Source organism: Rhopalosiphum padi, chromosome 3, assembly GCF_020882245.1.
Source record: "Rhopalosiphum padi isolate XX-2018 chromosome 3, ASM2088224v1, whole genome shotgun sequence".
Taxonomy (NCBI): domain Eukaryota; kingdom Metazoa; phylum Arthropoda; class Insecta; order Hemiptera; family Aphididae; genus Rhopalosiphum; species Rhopalosiphum padi.
The window spans coordinates 80,260,584-80,274,927 of NC_083599.1; the positions used below are offsets into that span (position 1 = coordinate 80,260,584).

The 14,344-nt window shown below is 28.6% G+C and overlaps 2 protein-coding genes across 2 annotated transcripts; one reads left to right on the plus strand and one right to left on the minus strand.

Annotated features, from left to right (window-relative positions):
• Nucleotides 1-6,672: 6,672 nt before the first annotated feature.
• On the plus strand, nt 6,673-10,307 carry LOC132927161 (uncharacterized). The gene is made up of 2 exons (XM_060991628.1): nt 6,673-7,210; nt 9,647-10,307. The coding sequence occupies exons 1-2, from the start codon at nt 6,842-6,844 to the stop codon at nt 10,196-10,198; spliced, it is 921 nt and encodes a 306-aa protein (XP_060847611.1). The 5' UTR covers nt 6,673-6,841; the 3' UTR covers nt 10,199-10,307.
• Nucleotides 8,630-10,951, minus strand: LOC132927160 (uncharacterized). Its single transcript, XM_060991627.1, has 2 exons — nt 10,332-10,951; nt 8,630-9,485 (listed from the first exon to the last, which is right to left on the minus strand). Exons 1-2 carry the CDS (start codon nt 10,758-10,760, stop codon nt 8,670-8,672), a joined length of 1,245 nt encoding a protein of 414 aa, XP_060847610.1. The 5' UTR covers nt 10,761-10,951; the 3' UTR covers nt 8,630-8,669.
• Between the last annotated feature and the right edge of the window lie 3,393 nt (nt 10,952-14,344).

The window sequence follows — 14,344 nt, forward strand, 5'->3', positions numbered from 1 at the left end:
GAATTACAGTAAAACAGTAATGTTGTATGTTCTGCACCCATTTCTTCACACAGTTTTTGAAAAAATCTTGCTTTAACAGGTCTTGTTTTTACATAGTTGACTACTTTTATAACTATTTCAAGTACACAATTTTAAAGAGCAACTTATATTTTGTGACGCTAAAGCCTCTCGATGAATAAGACAATGAGTCCATACCATTTCTGGAGCTTTTTGTCGAATTAAAGCCTGAAGTCCACCGTACTGACCAGACATAGCTCGAGCTCCATCTGTACACACAAAATAATAATTCTTCTATAATATCTACTCCATTCATAAACCGAACATAATATATTAAATATGCGTCTTTATTATTATCTGTTGCTTCATCAAGCTGAATCGCGAAATTTTTATTTCTTAATTTATCAATAAGCTGATCATTTATATTATCTTGAATTCGCCGACTAATAGTATTATTAGACAAAGGTATATTTTTAAGTTGGTTTTCTACAGATTCTCCTATTAGAGTAGAAACTATATCTATTGCTGATGGTAAAATAAGTTCTTCGGCAATCGTATGAGGTTTTTTGCATTGTGCAATACGAAATGCTACTTTATGTGAAGCCAAAAGAGCTTTAGATGGAACGCTTGTCTGTTTAACGAAACTAAAAGATTGTTTTTCTAATTTTGCAAGTTGTCTTATAAAATAATCCCATTATTATTTAATAATCATATTATTTAATGTATTATGATTAGTCTCTAAATGACGTTTTAATTTGTTGGACCATACTATCAGCAGCTAATACTTTCAAACAAATAATACACTTAGGACGTTCTTCGTTATCTATTGTAATGTAAGTAAACCCAAAATCTAAGTAATTATTATCATATTTTCTAAACTTACGTTTATTTTCTTCTTTACAGTTGTCCTCATTTTGTTTACGTTTCGATTCAATATTAAGAAATTTTTCCATATTAATGATTGAAAAAAATAGCACGAAATAAAATAAAGTATTACGAATAAAGTTAGAAAAATGTGCGCTCATATATTACACACTACGTCACTACGAGAATACGACAGTTATAATACTGAATAACTGTAATTATTTTGTAATAAACGTGTGTCGTGTATGGATAAGATTAGATAATCGTTTCTACAAAATTTTTATCGGACATAAAATTGATCTAAAAATAACAATATGTATAAAATTCCAACCACGCGCCGCGCCGCCCTTGTTAAGTGCTCGCGCCTCCTTTGGGTGGCGCGCCACACAGTTTGGGAACCGCTGACCTAGTACATCACATTTTGAAGAAGAAGTTGAACTCAATTTTCAAATAGAACTTATAGAACATAATGTAAGTACATATTGTGTTGATACCTTAATACTTTAATAGCTACCCATTATTTTCCTTCATTAAAGAAACATAATATTTTATTTTTCCTAACAAATAACAATTTTAATTTTATTTCTTTTGTATATAAATTGCATTTACAAATAATTTTTAAATAATCTCATGTATATGCATATTTGTAATATTAATAATATTTTATTATATTTATCATTTTTATACCAAATATATGTAGTTTTAATCTCAATGACAATAATATAATATTCTGTTATTGTATTATATATAAAGCTATAAAGGTAAAGAATAGTTCAAAGAATGAAACATCTTATTTTTCATTTATTTTTATTTTGAATACCTACTGAAAAATAAAAATTGATAGTAGTTTATAGTACAGTCGACTCTCGGTAACTCGAAGTTCAAGGGGAAAAAAAAAATTCGACTTGCTAAAAATTTCGAGTTATCAAAAACTTTTAAAAAGTATGTTTATTTTTAAATTACATATTATACATTAAAGAAATAAAAAAATGCTTTTTTACATTCCTACTTACATATTATAATTTTAATTTTTCGTAATTATGGAGTTTATGTTTAGTGAAAAGGGAACTAAGTTGTTGATTATTGACAATTACAAGTTTGGATTCCAAAAGAACCTAGCAGATAACATACAGAGGAAGATATGTACAAAATGAAAATGTAAAGCATACGTGAAGATGAACGGAGATTGTTTATGTGAAGAAGTATTAACACATAACCACGAAAGAGAAGGCGATGGTAAACTTGTGCGACAACAATTGACAAATTCACTAAAACGAAAATGTGACGAACTTATTACAGAGCGACCATCTAAAATTATACGTAAGGAGATAGCTACAAACAGTCATAGTGACTCACTACTTCAAAATGATATTAACAGAATCCGTAAAAATTTGAATGCTGCTAAATTAAGAACAATTCCCAAGTTTTAATTTTGAAGAACTGCAAAAAGTGTCAGTGAATATTCGTTAATAACTAATCTCGGAGAAAACTTTATTTATGACAACGATTCTGTCAACAATATAATTACATTTACATGCACGCAGAACTTGGAACAACTCAAGAAAGCCACTACATTATTTGTCGATGGAACATTCAAAAGTTGTCCTAAGCAATTTTACCAATTATTTTCTATTTTTATCAAGGTACAAAATAGCTATGTTCCTGTCGTATTCAGCTTACTCCCGAACAAGACTATGGAATCTTACATACTTGCATTAAATAAGGTCTCAAAATATCTAACAGTTGGCACGGTTTTCGTTGATTTTGAAACAGCTATCCATAGTGCCATTATTTCACAGCTACAGCAAGTTACAGTTAGAGGTTGCAGATTTCATTTATGTCAGTCATGGTAGAGAAAAATTCAACAGTTTGGTCTCTCCAATGAATTTAAAGACAATACTTAAGAAATCGGGCAACTTCTGAAACTATTTTTTGGACTGCCCTTATTATCACCCAATGACGTCGAAGACTGTTTTTATAATGATTTGATGGCCATAAAATTTTGCTGCCAAAATTGGATCAGTTCTTTGACTACGTCCATGATACATATATAATGTTAGACAGTATCTTTCATCCGAAAATTTGGGCTAGATTTGACAAAAATATCGATAGGACTATAGATTGTTGCGAATCGTTCCATTCAAAGCTGAATAAAGAATTTACAAGTGCCCATCCTTATAAATTTTATTTTATGGAAACTTTAAATAGCATTCAAACATTAAATTACATAAAATTTCGAAGTAATAATACTAGAAAACTAACTAGCAAATAACAAAAAAACAAGTACTTGGAAAATTGTATGACTGATTATATTAATAAGAAAATTACGCGAATTGAGTATTTAAAGAAAGTTTGCTTCAAATTTGCAAATCAACGCTTTTAAATAATTGTAGGTACCTATTTATTATATTTTATTATTTGTATTTTGACTATAGTGGACTTCCAAATCAACGATTTAAAATTGTATATATTATTCTATCTTTTTTTTTTTATAACACACATTAACGCACATTTTTAACCAAGCCTACAGTCCTAAGCCTGTAAAATTGAGAAGGAAATGTGCGTAATTAAACAGGAACCAATTCGGCTTAACTTAATAAAATACCTTTTTCAAACGGGAACCAATTCGGCATGTGGGGTTGGAGCTCGGGAACCAATTCGGTACCAGGCGAATTTTTCTTGGTGGTGGCAAATTTAATTCATTGCGTAGTAACATTTTACCAAAATTAGATTCTTTAAATAGACCACTGTCATTAGACCAACCATAATACCCAACATCGATAGTTATAAATTTTGCATGAGCATCGACCACGGCTTAAAGCACAATTGAGTGAAGCCCTTTTAATTAAAATAATCGGAACCAGCACATGGTAGACATTAAATAGAAATGTGCTTACCATCAATCGCTCCTGTGCAATTAGGAAAATTCCAAATTTTATTGAATTCTTTTGAAATTTTAATCCAGTATTTTTCTTTAGGCGTTGGTAAATAAACGGGTGATAATAATTTCCATATAACCGTACATACTTCATTATTAATGAATCATTAATTATCAATCCTATTGTCATAGAACCTAGGCGAAATTGATAATGAAGACGTTGAAATCGCTCTCCCGTTGCCAAATAACTAAAAACATTGTTTTTAAATAAAAGAAAATATAAATGCAATAAAATACGTCATAAATTGTAAATAAAAAAGTTTTACGATCACTACAAATTAAAATTTATTGCATTTTGCATGTTTTTGGGGGTGGGTGGGGGGCTATTAGATTTATTGCTAAAAATTAATTATACAAAACTATGGAATACAATTTTATATTGTATATTTATTTTTAGAGTTTTCTCTACCTTTTTATTGTAATTGGTATAAAATTTGCAAATTACAGCTAGTGAATGCAAGGCAAAATGGACCACGTTTCGAAATTCATTTTCAAGACAGCTGCGTGAACAAAAAAATATGCCATCTGGGTCTGGGGCATCCTCAAAAAAAAAAAATGGTATTTGTTTGATACGGTGCATACTACTTGCGTCCGAGATTATTATTAGTAGGTGAGTTGCGTCCCATCAAAAAAGGTTCAAAAAGGGTCATAGCTTATTTGCGTCCAACAGTATCTTTTTACACAACCTAGTTGTGTCCCAGTTTTTAATAATATAAATTAAATTTTACAAACTAATATAAATCAGAATATTATATTGATTACATTTTCATATGATTCTATTTATATAGTAACTTATATATTCCATAAATATAGGTACATCTGATTATATCGCATTACATTATCACATCACGTTTAATAAGATAAAATTATACAAAATGATGTAAATAAACATATTAAAAAAATATGCATAATTAAAAAATATAAAAATAATAGTTATTAATTTATTTTAATAAAATCGTTAAAATTAACAAAAACATGTATTGTATATAAAGCTCAAAAATATTAAATACATAATTATAAAAATAATTGAAATATAGAAAATATTTTTTTAATAGCATAAATTAAGTATTACAGACTATTATAAAATAGAATATATTAATTAAATATATGATTCCACTATGTACATTTGATTATATTGCATTACGTTACCATATCACATTTAAATAAATACAATTATACATAATTAAAAATATAAAAATAATAATATAGGTAGGTATATAATTAATTTTTATTAATAAAATCGTTAAAATTAACTGCAAAATAAAAAGGGTTAACTAAAAAATGTAGTACGAAAATTATTGAAATATAAAAGTCATTTATTACTTAATTAAAATAATGGCGGCTGTAATTTTAGTGAAACGTTTTTTAAATATATAAAAGCGGAATTTGTTTTTTCTCTTAATTTTTTGATTTCTTTATTTAAATAGTCAATTGTTTGGTATTTATTTGTTCTATAGTCTTTTTTGGGTGTATTTATGCTATTCATTATCACATAAGTATTAATTTGAAATGATTTTTAAACATTTATAAATTGATGTATATTTGGGTGGCTTGAGTAAAAAGATGAATTGAATTTGGAATGAAATGCTTCACATTTAAAGTATATGATAGAGATACTCAGATACAAATGCATGTGGATAACGTCCTCTTATAACTACAATGTTAGGTATAGATATTATATCATTATAGAATCGGCGATAAAATAATTTCTTTAAATATTGAGTATTTATTTCCTCCGTGTACATATTAAAGTAATTTGCCGCCATGCCCAATGACTAATGAGTAATGACATTAAGTACTGCATATGTGGCATGCCACTTTAGGTCACAAATATTAATAATACTTATCTTCAATTACTTATTTAACTACTGACATACTGTGCCTACTACTATAATAAATAATAATATAATGTATTTTACCTACAAATATAATAATAGACTTTTTAACACAGCGTATCGTATAATACATATTATAATATTTGTTTTTGCTTGTACAATTTGAAAATATTCTAACTTTCGATTTTGAAATCCTTCAGATAAACTGGTAGTGCGGTTGCCAGTAGTCGTTACTTACCTATATTGGCTATATTATTTAATTAACTATATATATATATATATATTTGTTGGAAGTCCGCCGAGTGCTGTATGTAAAGTTGGTCGTTATTATACTTCTTCGTGGTGTAAGACGCGTAAGTAATATTCTTGTTATCGTGTCCGTAAGTATATATTAATGTAAATATTTAATATACTAGAATTTTAACTATTGTAAAAAAAAATGTAATATTATAAAAACATGCATGTACCTATATCTATATAATTGATTTAAGTTTGAGTTTGCTGTGCAATTTATTAAATGGTACATTCAATTAAAAATTATATCTTAAATTAATAATGGTACATTTGATATACAATTAAATACCTAATTATATAACTTGTAAGTTATACACGTTTAAAGTAGGCAGGTATTAAATTTAAATAATATATCAATCATAAATTCATAACTGTGGGTAACGCTGTATCCTTTTTATCTGTGATAAAATATACTATATTATACTCTCCTCGCCTGTACATTTTATATATTAATTATATAATAAGATTATACCATTGATTATAAATACTATATAAGTACCATATAAATTGATCGAAATAACCGGGAATATCATACAAATCCGCGTGACAGCGTGTTTTGGTCATCTAATGTTAGACGTCACGTTATAGGAACCGAATACTAAAGCTAGCCATACACGATCCGGTTCGCCGGAGAGGTCGGACTGCGCAGGCGGACTGCACAGTTTTTCCGGAACGTGTATGTTACAAGTTTGCGCAGTTTTCGAAGACTGTGCAGGCGGCCGGAAAAAAATCGAAAAAACGATTCTTTTGGCCTGCACAGTCATGACTGTACAGGCATACCGGATCGTGTATGGCCGTATGTTGGTTTACCGTCATTCGACCGGCTGGTTCACTTTTGCAGCATAGTGCTTTTTATGTTTATTGAAGTTTTATATTATACATGTTTTATTAAATTATATTATATAATATAATAATGAGCCGTAAGAATTTGGAAGAATTTATAGATTTATATAAATCATATCCATGTCTGTGGCAAACAAAATCTAAGCTTTACCATGACCGCCCACTAAGAGAAGCGGCTTACAAAGTATTAGTAGAAAAATTAAAAGAATTTGAACCAGATGCGAACAAGGATTTAGTGGTAAAAAAAATCAACAATTTAAGAAGCAGCGTCCGAAAAGAAAAAAAAAAATATGAAGCTTCTGTCAAGTCAGGAGCTTCTTCTGACGATGTTTATCGGCCAAAATTGTGGTATTATGATATGATGAACTTTCTAAATGACCAAGATACGCCTCGAGAATCAACATCAAATTTGGACACACAAGATGAAAGCATATCTGAGGTTGGTAAAATAATTGAGGTTCTAAAATTTCATGAAATATATTTTTTATATTTTTTTGAAATATTTAAGATAGTTTTAAGATCTTATATTTAGTTATTTTTGTAAAAATAACAAAAATCGAAAATTATTTAGTAGTAAAACATTATTTTACACGTGTATTTTTGATTTCAAATTAAAATTAAAACTTTAAACACTCGTAAAATTTTTTAAATTGAATAATTCTCAAACTTTTTTATAATTATTCTAAGCTTAACTTATGGACAGCATAGTATTAAATCATCAATTCTTAGCTTTTGATAGTAAAATATTCATGATTTTGACGAATTTTTGTCAATATTTGAACTTCAAATGCTAATAAAAAAAAAATTGTGCCTATGTATTTTTATAATTTTTGAATGAGTGTTAGAACAAGTTATGTGGACCTTTCAATTAAATTTTCAAGTAATTTGTCCTAGCTAAATTTTTTTTATCAACATTTATAAAAAAAAAATAAAAAAAAATTGAAAATTTCAACTGTCTATAAATAGCTCAAAAAAATTCAAAATATTTTGAAAATCAAATCACGTAAAGAAAATGGCAATCTAAATAACTGGTAAAATTTTCAAGTATTTACGACTTATACTATTTGAATAACAACAAATATCAAAAACCGTTTGAGGCTAAACCGTTATTTAACGCGGTTTTAAAGATTTTAATTTCAAACACTCATAAAAAATTTTTGTCTCAATCCGGTAGAGTTTTTTTACAGATATTTGAAGAAAAATGTTTGGAGAACCTTGTACCAAATTTTCAAAACTTAGTTATAAAAGAAAAATTTTTTACGATTTTTCAACCACAAAATTACTTACAAATATTTGCAATTTTGACATATTTCGTATAAATTTGAACTTTAAGCACTTAAAAAAAAAAAATTGGGACTAACGATTTCGGATTTTTTTTTATCACTTTAAGAACAACTTATAAGAAACCTTGTATTAAATTTTCAAGATTTTCTGGCCAGCCAAAAAAATTTTATCGTTATTTTAAAAAAAAATACTTATGAAAATTAAAAATTTCAATTGTCTATAAATAGTTCAAAAAAAGTCAAAATTCTTTGAAAATTTAACTGTATTTGGAGAACGGTTATATAAACATTTTGTGAAAATTTCAATATTTTACATCGATTAGTTTTTGAGTTATAGCAAATTAAAAAATTCGATTTTGACGAAAACTGGTTTTGCTTAAAAAATCCCGTTTTTCCGTCATTTTTTTAGGGTTTTTCCCGACTCATTTAAAAAATATTGAAAATTTTTAACTTTTGACCCCCCAAAGTACCAACTAGATTCGATTTCCTTTTCAAAGAGGAGCTGAAGTCAAAAATCGAAGCATTTTTACTGCTCCAAATATTGTCGTCAGACACAAAAAAAAAAAATACAAATATACAAATATATCGTTTATAATAAATATATAATATACTAAATTACGCGATAAACTTATTTTGCCATGGCACGGTGCCTTCATTACAGAAATAATTCATAAAATCTTCTCGTACTTGTTTTGCCCTATTTGCAATATTCCCCGAGTTACGACGATCTAAACTATGCATATTACTATTTTCAACGTTGTATCCAAGCGTAGTTATACTTCCGTTTGCTATGTCTTCTTGGTAAAAACATTTTTGAGGCGCGTATGAAGTAGGAGAATTTACAATGAGAAAGTTATGTAATGCACATGATGCCATTACAATTTTTTCGATTTTTTTTGGTTCAATATTAATTTGTGTATGGAAAATACGAAATCGATTTGCCAATATTCCGAACGCATTTTCCACGATTCGTCGTGCGCGACTTAACCTGTAATTAAATATTTTTTTTTCATAACAATCCAAATGTGATTGTCGAAACGGTTTAAGCATATCAGTTCGTAACGGAAAGGCATCATCGCAAACAAAAACATATGGTAATTGATTGGAACTTCCCTCAATGTTGTCTGCGAAAGGAATGTTTAATTCTTCATTTAGTAGTTTTTCGAAAAACGTTGTATTCTGAAGAACGCCCCCATCAGAATGTCTGCCATTTGTTCCAAAATCTGCCAATAGAAATTGATAATTTGCATTTACTAATCCTAAGAGAACCATACTATGGTGGCCTTTGTAATTGAAAAATTCGGATCCACTTCCAGCTGGTGGAACAATATTTATGTGCTTTCCGTCGAGCGCACCAATACAGTGTGGAAAGTTCCAACGTCCCTCGAATAATTGTGCAATGTCTTTCCATTCTTTTTCAGTTGTAGGAAACTGAAAAAAAATATAATTGAAAATTATATTAAATTAAAATTTTATTTAATTTTAAAATAAAATGAATCTCATTTTTGAAATAATACCTTGTAATAACATGTAATATGTTGACACATTGTAATTTTAAATAAATAATAAAAAAAATCTCATTTTGATTTCAGATTGGAATAGATGAAAATCTGGAAAATGAAGTAGAAGGAATCGACTCGGTAAATTCGACAGTTGAGCGATCAGATATCGTTAATCCACCAAGGGCAGAAAAATCTAAAAAAAACGATGCAAAGTTAACTACTGAGGTGTTGCTGTCGGTGCGTGATCATTTTAAACGACCAAAAATAGAAGAAGATCGGTTTGACGTTATTTCAAAAGGTTTTGCTATGAGATTGAAGGAATTGGAAAAAAGGCAGCGAATCATTGCTGAAAAGTTGATTAATGATATCCTTTTTGAGGCTGAAATGGGTAGCTTGACATTAAACCATAAGTTCACAACAGCAGCAGAAACTACATCAAGCTTTTACTCGCGAAATCATAGTTCAAATTCCAATTTTAGTACAAATTCTAATTTGAGTTCAAATTCCAGTTTTTCTGAAAATGGTGTCTACGTGTATCAAGAAAATGATGATTTTGCTGGCAACACAACTAATCAACATCAAACTCAACCAGAAAATGCTGCTTGTTATATAACTAATTTTATGAACTCGCTTGAAAACTAAACTATGTACCTACATATTATAGATTTTAATAAATATTAATTACATATTTCATAATAATTCATAATATGACTTATAATCAAATAAAAAAAATATGATATATTCATTACAATATTTTGTATCTTTGTATACTTACCCTTAAATATTCCTTACGTAGCACTCGGTACAAAGCATCACAGGTCTCTGGAATAATTTTTCCAAGTGCTTGAGATGAAATAACTGAAGTGTATTTTAAGTCTTCGTAAGTCCTTCCAGTTGCGAGGAACCTTAGGGTAACTGCTAACCTCTCATGCGGAGAAATACTTTTACGCATTACAGTGTCTTGTTTTTGTATTAAAGGCGCAACCATTGACAGAAGATTACGATAAGTATCCTCGTCCATTCGTAAATAATTTTTGAAATCCAGTGGTTCGAATCTCAATTCATTTAATAAATTGACATGGCTGTAGGTTTTTCGTTTTAAGAGCCAATCTTTGGTCCATTTTTCGCGTTTTTTTTGTTTTTTGTTTTTAAGAATTAGAGCTAAGCCTACCAAAGCTATGGCGTCGTCATTTAGGGCTGACATATTGAATGTAAATTTTAAAAAAATAATGTGATAAATATGTTAGAGAATCTGATTGAAAAAAACGGCAAAAAAATATAAATATTTTGAACATTCGACGACTCGCAGCTGAGGACTATTGGTCGGAAAGCGTGTGACTGCGCAGTCCTGCGTATCCGGCAAATCGTGGCGTGTATGTTGTCGTCGGGAATCGTTTAAAACTGTGCAGGTTAAACTGCGCAATCCGACCTCTCCGGCGAACCGGATCGTGTATGGCTAGCTTAACGAAGCTCATCGAAGATCGGCCGACGCGATGCGCTGTCGCCGTGCGCATTAACAAAAGTTAAAATGGACATGTCCGCCGTCTGGTGTATCGTGCATTGTGCAAATACTGTAAATGTTGCATTTTTGTATTAATTTTGGCATCCGGTACTTTCGTTTTTCTTAAGGTACGTACAATTATTAATAATTATTTTATATCATATAATGTTGCTTTCGTTTTTGTGTGCCATTCTCAAGTTATGTGTCGCCTAAATAGTTAAAAACGTACGTCGTTTGGTTTTCGTCTTGTGCTTGTGTCGACACCATCTTCTTATTCGCTGTCACCGTTTTTGACTTTTAATCCAAAATAAAAAATAAGACATATTCATGCCACCATAACGTCATATGTTGACTGTATATTATTCATTATTTCATTATTATTCATTGCTTCTTCGTGTGAATCAGTATTTTTGATTTATCTGTGGCTGTTTTTGAGGTTAGTAGTCGTAATAGTCGTGTACCACTGTTCAATTCACCATAATACAGCATAATATTTCACCAATTAAGTTCGTTTTTGTTGGATCGGTTTTTTGTTTTGTTACACAGCTGCATATTGAGTCATTTTTTACAATATAATATTATAATAACAATACAAGTGTTCATATATATATATATTTATTTATTTATTATAATATTAGTATTATATTATAGATATTATTAACGACATATTTTATAAAAAATGATTCAAAGCAGTGCACGTACAAAACGTAGAAAAATTAAGAATGAGCTTGAAATTATAAATAGTTTATATTATGAAACTGATAATTGTGTAGTTCTAAAGGCTGAAACTGAAATTTATAATAATAATGAAATAAAATCTAATGTAATATATCAACAATCTATTAATAACAACGTGTCATCAACTAACTTCAGTTCAACATCAACAGTTAATGCTAATTTGGCCAATATAATATTATCACAAGATACTACTTTAAGTAAGATTTCAACATCAAATCAAACATTTTCTGAACAAGTTCAAAATAGTATAGATCATAATAGTCCCCCAAGGTCTACTACCTTAGACTTTTTGTCTAACTGGGCTACAACATTTAATATACCACAGAATGCTGTAAGTGGTTTATTAAAAGGTTTAACCCTTTGTAGACCAACCATAAAATAAATATGAATTTTCAAATTTTTTTTACCCAATATTTTTTTTTATACTTACTTAAAAGAGAAAAATTTTTTTTTTTTTTTCAAAACCCAAATTTGACTTACGATGGTGGTACCAGAGCCGGATTAAGGGGGGGGCTAAGAGGGCTATAGCCCAGGGCCTCCAAAAAAATTATAAAATTGTAATTTTTGTACAATTTTAAAAAGAAATTATAACAATTTATATTGTTAGATACATTCATATAAATAATTTAAAATTGCCTACAATAGTAATATTCGAATTACATTATACACAATATACTTCATTATTTCATATGTATTATTTTATAGCTCCAGATATGAGGGTTTTTCGCATAAAAATAAACCTGGAATTACAATCATTTATCGTTAATCATAATCGTATCATTTAAAGATTATATCTAATAATTATATCATATATTTTATGATTAATTTTATTATCTTTTAATTTTCTATTATACATATTATACCAATATACCGTAATTGTATTTACCTACTCAGTAACAGTTTGTCGTTCATGCTCGTAAGTAACGTCGCGTCAATCTGTACACCGTGTTATACGTTTATTTTAAAAGTAAATGTTAATTTAAAAATAATTTAATAAAATAAAATGTCCTCAAGAAAGTATCTTTCTGGTGCAGAGAAACGAAAATTAAAACAACAAAAAGATGACGAAGTAAAGAATCATCCAACTATTTTTAAATTTTTCAAACCACAAAACGATACAATAAGTTATGAAACAATTAATTCTTCTTTTAATAGTAATACTATAGTTAAAGATCTTGAAGTAGAAATTAATTTAAACAATTTAGACGAAATCTCATCAGAATCAATATTAATTAATAACAGTAGTGCTTCCATAAATAATCTATCTATATTGCATTCCAATAAAATAAAAATATCAAAAGATCCTGGTCTTTGGCCTGAAACAATAGATACTAATTTTAGAGAAGAATGCATAACATTAGGATCTGTGTATTTTCAAAACAGAAATAAAGAATATCCGGCTTCGAAACGTTCGAATTTTACATAATCTTCTAATTGTATAGTTATTTGTAATTTTTGTATTATTGCCTTTTTATATATTAACATTTTAATTAAATTTTATTTTTAATAAATAAATAATTTAATATAAATTTACTTTTTAAGGGAGAATGTTTTTTTGTTGTTGTTGAACTACTAAATATTAATAAGTATATGAGTATAAAAATGTATTTTTAAAATTAGGGCCCCTAATAATATGTTAGCCCAGGACCACTCATTTTATTAATCCGGCTCTGGGTGGTACTACAGAGTACCGTCGGTCAAATTCACAATTTTAACATGGTACTCATAAGTACCGTTGGGCCCATCTATGATACATTTTATATATTATTCTTACCTGAGGTTATATTTTGAGTTTAAAAATAAATTTCCATACCTTTTAATAAATTTAAAAAAAGTTCTAGGTCTTCGATAATTAAAATATCGTATAAAATAAATTACACTTAACAAGTTATTAAAAAGTTGCTATTGATGTAGAATTTTTAAGTCCTGTAATTAATTGTAGAAATGTACTTGGTTTTCAATATTTAGAATACCTTATAAAATATGTTATAAAAAAAGTACTATCGTTATAATAATTTATTAACATTGTTAAGAGCATACATGACAAAAAAATATTCATTACAGTTTATGTCATGATATTCAGCAAAACAATATTTCTTGTCATTACAACATAAGAAAACGTTACACGTTAAACATTTTGAGAACGGTCTTGATTGTAGTTGATATTTAAATGAACATAATTCACATCGACCACGACTTTTAGTGAATTTTGGCCAATGAATTCCTCGATTATGCAACCTGACGTCTTTAGAAACTGATAGCTGTTTTCCTCTTCTTTTTTTCGGTACTTCAGTGTTTTCTGTATTCTTACGTTTTTGAAATAAATGTGCTCGAGACGGAGTAATAACTTCTTTTTCAGATAAAAGGCCCTGTACAACTTGACGCCGAAATACCAAAAGTGGTATTTTTCCATGCCGTTCCTTATAAATTACGAATGCGTTTATGAACATTATATCTAGAATACCCCAAAATAATCTGTGCCACCATTTTTTTGACTTCCGATCTACTCCATACGACGTGCGCAATTGATCTGCGTGATCTACGCCACC

Excerpts from the sequence above, each read along its gene's own strand:
- LOC132927161 (XM_060991628.1), top strand. The coding sequence starts at position 6,842 with ATGAGCCGTAAGAATTTGGAAGAATTTATAGATTTATATAAATCATAT. Across the intron at positions 7,211-9,646 it reads AAGATGAAAGCATATCTGAG|ATTGGAATAGATGAAAATCT; the intron begins GTTGGTAAAATA and ends TTTTGATTTCAG.
- LOC132927160 (XM_060991627.1), bottom strand. The coding sequence starts at position 10,760 with ATGTCAGCCCTAAATGACGACGCCATAGCTTTGGTAGGCTTAGCTCTA. Across the intron at positions 9,486-10,331 it reads TACGTAAGGAATATTTAAGG|TTTCCTACAACTGAAAAAGA; the intron begins GTAAGTATACAA and ends ATTTTTTTTCAG.